The sequence below is a fragment of the Coptis chinensis genome, chromosome 4 (assembly GCF_015680905.1).
Source record: "Coptis chinensis isolate HL-2020 chromosome 4, ASM1568090v1, whole genome shotgun sequence".
NCBI classification, from domain to species: domain Eukaryota; kingdom Viridiplantae; phylum Streptophyta; class Magnoliopsida; order Ranunculales; family Ranunculaceae; genus Coptis; species Coptis chinensis.
In genome coordinates, this window is record NC_141459.1 from 59976730 (window position 1) to 59983757 (window position 7028).

At 37.8% G+C, this 7028-nt stretch overlaps 1 protein-coding gene across 1 annotated transcript; it reads left to right on the forward strand.

The window, feature by feature from the left end:
- The first annotated feature begins 4504 nt into the window (after nucleotides 1-4504).
- LOC147504239 (uncharacterized) lies at nucleotides 4505-4816 on the forward strand. Its single transcript, XM_086605108.1, has one exon. It carries the CDS (start codon nucleotides 4505-4507, stop codon nucleotides 4814-4816), a length of 312 nt encoding a protein of 103 aa, XP_086461234.1.
- The last annotated feature ends 2212 nt before the right edge of the window (nucleotides 4817-7028 follow it).

A 7028-nucleotide genomic window follows, 5' to 3' on the forward strand; every position in this document is an offset into this window, starting at 1 on the left:
GCCTCTTTTTCAGAACTAGTAAATAGTGAATCTCGGCTAGAGAGAAAGAATATTCTATTTATAGGCTACAATAGGGACCACGAGGAGAAATTAGGGTTGGGCCTCTTGACAGGCTTGGGCTTCCCATGTTCGCCCCGAACACACTTCCCAAGTCTGTCAACAAATGGCTTATTCCACTAAAGGCCATTGTTGCATTACTGCCCTATTCCGAAATTACGTGTCAGAGTTTATGGGCTCCATATTATATGCTCGTTGATCTCCCCGTGTTTAACATATCGAATGTCCATTGATTAAGTCAAGTTACTGACAACTACATTAATCAACTTCTTCTGTCCTTGAGTAGTACCACTCAACCTCATTGTCATGTCGGAATAAATCCACCTGCAGGGTTCACATGGCAATCTTTTTGAGCTCCTCAAGGGGACATCATCAACCCGACTTCTTGTGAGACACAGATTCCTTCTATAATCAACAGCATACCTTACATACAATGTCAGTACCCAATCCATCGAGTTTGTTGATTCACAAATGAATCTCATTCATTGATGATTTAAAGCAATGTACAATGCATGTAAGTGTCCGTTATTATATCCGGATTAGGAGGACAAGCATCCATAATAACAGAGGCGTTTGTTCTCTTATATAGTCAGTATAAGGAGAAACAACCTCACTTGGTCCTATTTAATACACACAAAGTGTACTAGTGTAATCATATAGTCAAGATAGACTAATACCAGATTATACTACAACCGTACTAATGGTTTGTCCAAATCTATCTAGATTGTGAACAATTACTTATACTTTATAAAGTATGCGATGATATGATCTTACGTTGTGTTTCACACCATATCATCTACAACATAAAGTATTAGACACATGCATATAACTAATAACATATATAATATGCATAACATTTGCCCATATGATTCTCATTCAAAATATAAAGAATTAGAGTTATTACAAAAGTAATAATTTTAGTATATAACCCTATCAAAAGCAACGATCTCTTCTCTTCCAGGTGTTTATCTTTGTCTAATACCATCCGTTTAGTTAACTTATGTGACATTTTTTTTTTACCAGTATTCCATCCTAATGCCTTTGTCAAAAAACATTTTACTAGAGCTAGTCAAGTCACAAAAACCATTGTGGGTCGGCTTGAAGTGATTTGTATGGGCTGAAATGTTTTAGTATGCCTTCGTCTATAGAAATTAGTTGTTCTTATCAATAAGCTTTATTCAAATAGTGGTCTAATAGCTGAGGAATTGCTATTGCAAGAGCTGACATTAGCCCACCACACTAACCCACTCATCATTTCTTCAGTTCTCACAACCCGATGAAAAGTTTCATAAGAAATTTTGTAATGTTTCTCACTTTTTTCAATTCTTGCAAGGCTTTGTCAAATAAGTGGTGATATCTGATAGGGTTATATACTAAAAGAATTATTTTTGTATTAACTCTAATTCTTTATTTTTTGAATAAGAATAATATGGGCAAATGTTATGAATATTATATATGTTATTAGTTATATGCATGTGTCTAATACTTTATGTCGTAGATGATATGGTGTGAACACACAGAAGATCATATCATCAGTACCTTATAAAGTATAAGTAATCGTTCACAACCAAGATGGATTTGGACAAACCATTGGTACGGTTGTAGTCTAATCTGGTATTAGTCTATCTGGACTATATGATTACACTAGTACACTTTGTGTGTATTGAACAGGACCAAGTGAGGTTGTTTCTCTTTATACTGACTATATAAGAGAACAAACACCTCTGTTATTATGGATGCATGTCCTCTTAATCCGGATATAATAATGGGCACTTATGTGCATTGTACATTGCTTTAAATCATTAATGAGTGAGATTCAATTGTGAATCAACAAACTCGATGGATTGCGTAATAACATTGTATGTAAGATGTGTTGTTGATTATAGAAGAAATCCGTGACCCACAGGAAGTCGGGTTGATGTTGTCCCATTGAGGAGCTCAAAAAGATTATCATGTAAACTCTGCAGGTGGATTTATTCCGACCTGACAATGAGGTTGAGTGGTATTACTCAAGGACATAAGAAGTTGATTAATGTAGTTATCAGTAACTTGACTTAATCAACGGACATTCGATATCTTAAACACGGGGAGATCAATGAGCATATAATATGGAGCCCATAAACGCTGGCACATAATTTGGGATTAGGGCAGTAGTGCAACAATGGCCTTTAGTGGAATAAGCCATTTGTTGACGAACTTGGGTCGTGTGTTCTGAGCGAACATGGAAAGCCCAAGCACGTCAGGAGGCCCAACCCTAATTTCTCCTCATGGTCCCTGTTGTAGCCTATAAATAGAATCCTTTTTCTCTTGGTCGATATTACTATTCACTAGATTGAAAAGATAGGCAAGGAAAGATAGATCCAAAATTGGATCTAGCTTTGTGAGAAAGAAGGGGGATGGTAGATCGTTGCCCACACAACGTCCAATCTATTCTAAAGGAATACAACAGAAGATGAAGGGGTTGATTGTTGATTCGGATTCATAGCTATTGGATTCTCAGAGATTACATCTTAGCCGATTTTAAAAGGTATGGTTTCTATCCAAAACCGTGAACCCCATTAATTCCATTGCGCGTGGGTTTTCACGGTTTGTAGAAATTTGCATTCTGAAATAACGGTTCCTACAATTGGTATCGGAGCATGTAGATTTGTTGGTAGATGTAGAACTGTTCTAACATGGTTTTGCAAGCATGTAGACCAACTATTATGGTCAGAATGATTTATCGAAAGAAATGGATCGATTTTTGTTTTTATGAAAAATTGATTGGATTTACAGCTTTCGATTATTTGTTTTTATCCATGATGTAATCATTTGTAAAGATCAAAAGATCAAAAAGATCAAGATTTGGATTGGTCGAGATCTGAAAACTGAGTTTTTTCTCGTGGAGCGCAGGTTGCGCTGAAGCGCCTGGAAGTGAGCGCGCCACGCGCCTTATACAGGCATAAGGAGATCGCGGGTTGCGCCCTTAACACCAGAAAAGGAGAAATTGGAAGTGAGCACACCACATACCTTGGACAGACAAAAATGGAGCGTGGGTCGCGCTGATGTGCTTGGAAGTGAGCGCACCACGAGCCTTATACAAGCATAAACGGAGCGTGGGTCGCGCCCTTCACGGTAGAAAGAGATTTTTTTTTTCTCAAATGAGATGATTTTTTGTTTGCTGTTCGGGGGTCTATGAAGTGATTTCATAACGTTTCCATTGAAGTAAACAGGTCACGATTTCTAAATATATATATATATATCGGGGCGCTGCCTCGAACCCCACGAAGACAACTAAAAGAGTTCGGCAAACAGGATGGAGCAATGAATATGGGCCATAATAGTTGGGAATTTATTTTTCATTTTATTGTCCATATTTGCTTATTTTATATGCATGTTTTTATTTGTGGATGTTTGTTAAAAACTAAGCCCACATGAATAATAGATAACATGGACATAGGCCTGACCAGTAAACAGAAAGATCATCAGTTCTAAATAACTAAATGGGAGAGGGAATTTAGTTTCGTATAAATCCCACGGTCTCCATTCCTGGTTTGTTGGTAATGTAATTATACTTGCGCATCGGTTTTAGTGCCTTCCTCCATATCGGATGAGTCTAATTACGGATTACTAGAACAAACTTCTAAAGGACAACTATATGAAGTTATTAATGTATGGATTCACTTCTCCATCTGAAGGGATTCATTACAAATAATGGAGTAAGAAGTTGAGTAATGGTATACACTTAGATTCAAGTAATGGTATCCTCCCCATCGGAGTCACTACTATTATTTGTAGGACCAAAGAAGGTCATCATTTTAGTTTACTTGTCTAGATGGCATGTGTCCACTTTAACGAGTGGTGTGTTGTTAAGTTGACGAGAAGTAGAACTAATGGGAAAAACCTCTCTACACGAATGTAGATATGGTAAACGTCCACACTATCGTGGTTTACTACATCTCGGTGTGTAGGGTGCTGACGGGTTAATTAATTAATTTTTTAAGTTAACTCCAAAAGTATTTCTACAAATGTAGAATGGTAAACGTCCACACTATCGTGGCTTACTACTTCTCGGTGTGGAGGGTACAAGTGATGGGTTGATTAATTAATTAATTTTTGTTATTAACTCAAGAAGTTTTTACCCTACATAATAGTTATTTTATATGATTCTCAGGTTTTCAAAATGGTTACTTTCAACCCACTAGCAACTATTCTTAAGGAAAACAAACTTCTTGGCCCTAATTACATAGACTGGAAATGCAACTTGGATATCGTGTTGACTGCTAAAGAGTACAAATTTCTACTCAATGAGGAATGCCCACCTAAGCCAAAAGATGATGTTGGAGAAGATGAGAAAGGATCATATAAGAAGTGGATCAAGGCAGATGAGATGTCGCGGTGTTACATTCCGCATCTATGTCGGTGTCTTTGCAAACATCGATCCACCATGACCACGACTTATGATATGATGGCCAATCTCATGGAACTCTTAGGACACCAGAATAGGGCTGCTAGGCAAACTGCCATGAAAAACTTGATGACCACAACTATGACTGATGGAACTCCTGTAAGGGATCATATACTCAGGATGATGGCTTATCTGAATGAGTTGGAAATCCTTGGAGCTGATATCAATGTGGAAACACAGGTCGATATCATTCTCATGACACTACCTGAGAGGTTTGAACCGTTTCGCCTTAACTACAACATGAACAAAAGGTTGTATTCTTTGGCGGAACTAATGACAGAACTTCAGTCATCTGAGAGTGTCTTTAAGTAGAGTTATGTTCAGGTTTATGCTACTGAGAAGGTTTCTACTTCTATGCCTAATGGCGGTAAGAAGAAGAATAATGTTCAGAAGCATAAGAATATGGCAAAGAAGGGCATGGGACCTCAAGGAGCTGTGAAAAAGCCTAAGGGCAAATGCTACAAGTGCAAGCAGTCAGGACACTAGAAGCCAGATTGTCCTCTTCTCAACAAAGAGAATAATGGAGGTATGTCTCATGCAATAGTTGTTTAACATGTTTAGCAGTGTTATCTACCAGTACCTGGTGTGTAGATACAGAAGCCACTAACCACATTTGCATTTCATTCCAGAGGTTCCAGGAAACCAGAAAACTTAGTGCTGGAGAGATTGCCTTATCTTTGGGGATGCTACGAAAGTAGTAGCTGTTGCAGTGGGAGATGTTTGTTTATCTTTTGGTAGAAATAAGACTACGGTGTTAAAGAATTGTCTTTATGTGCCTAATTTTAGAAAGAACTTGATTTCAGTTTCTATGTTAATTAAGGATGGGTATCCTGTTTCTTTTAAATGACAAGATCGTCATTAAGAAAAATAAACCTTTTATTTGTTCTGGTGCATTAGAAGGCAATTTATACATCATTAATCTTATTCCACCCACAGTGCATTAAATTATTACCCCGAGTAGTATTATTCTAGAAATATTAAGAGGAGTGACATTAAACTATTTCAATACCAATTGTATAGGAATAGGAACCACAACGTGTCACCAATGATGTACAAGAACAAGAGGTGCTTCATCGTAGTAGGAGGGTTGTTAGACAACCCGATAGGTGGATTGGTTTGGGAATGTCTTCAAACATAACCACTGATAACCAAAAATCCTGATCCCTGGACCTACAATGAAGCACTCAAAGATAAAGATGTAATATCTTGGCAAAAGGCAATGAATTCTGAGATGGAATCTATGGATTCTAATCAGATCTGGGAGCTTGTAGAGCCACCCAATGGTGTAAAACCCATTGGATGCAAGCGGGTCTATAAAATGGATGTCAAGACATCTTTCCTTAATAGAAGTCTTGAGGAAACCATCTCTATGGAGCAACCAGAAGGATTCATTGAAAAAGGTCAAGAACATCTTGTTTTGTACAAGAAATTTGATGGAAACGTAATGGTAATTCTTGTGCTTTATGTAGATGACATCTTACTCTTTGGAAATAATGTGAAAGTGTTGTCAGACATAAGGGTATGGTTATGAAAGCAATTTGATATAAAGAACTTGGGAGAAGCGGGTCACATCCTTGGGATCAAAATTATAAGAGATCGCAAGAAAAGGATGTTGTGCTTATCTCAGGCTACCTATATTGATACTGTGTTGACTAGTACTAACATGCAAAACTCTAAGAAAGGTTTCTTGCCTTTCAGGCATGGAGTTCCTCTATCAAAGGATATGTGTCCTAAGACACCAAAAAAGATAGAGGACATGAAAGCGGTTCCTTATGCTTCAGCTGTAGGAAGCTTAATGTACGCCATGTTATGCACGAGGCCAGACATCTGTTTTGTCATTGGCATGGTTAGCAGATATCAGAAGAACCCAGGACAAGGGCACTGGACTACGGTAAAACATAACTGAAGTACCTAAAAAGGACTAAGGATTATATGTTAGTATATCATGCAGATAGTTTGGTTCCCTTAGGGTATACAGTCCACACTATCTTAAACTCCAAAAGTATTTCCACGAATGTAGAATGGTAAACGTCCACACTATCGTGGCTTACTACTTCTCGGTGTGGAGGTAACGGAAGGGTTAGATAGGGACAAGAGTAAGTATACCTCAAGTTGTGTGTTTACCTTGTGAGGTGGAGCCATATTATGGAGGATTGTCAAGCAGAAATGCTTGTCTGACTCCACCATGGAAGCTGAATATGTGGCAGCAACTGAGCCCGCCAAAGAATCAGTTTTGGATCTGAAACTTCTTGTAAGCAAGTAAACACATTGAGCGCAAGTACCACCTAGAAAAGAGGAGATGTTTATGTTACCAAGATAGCATCAGAAGATAACCTAGCTGACCCCTTGACAGGCATGTTGAGGGGATGGGAATCAGATACTTGGCAGCATAGATTTAAGTATAAGTGAGAGATTTGTTAGTAGCATACTAAAAAGTAATGCTTTGAGTATAAGTGGGAGATTGATAGGGTTATATACTAAAAGCATTATTTTTGTATTAACTCTAATTCTTTATTTTTTGAAT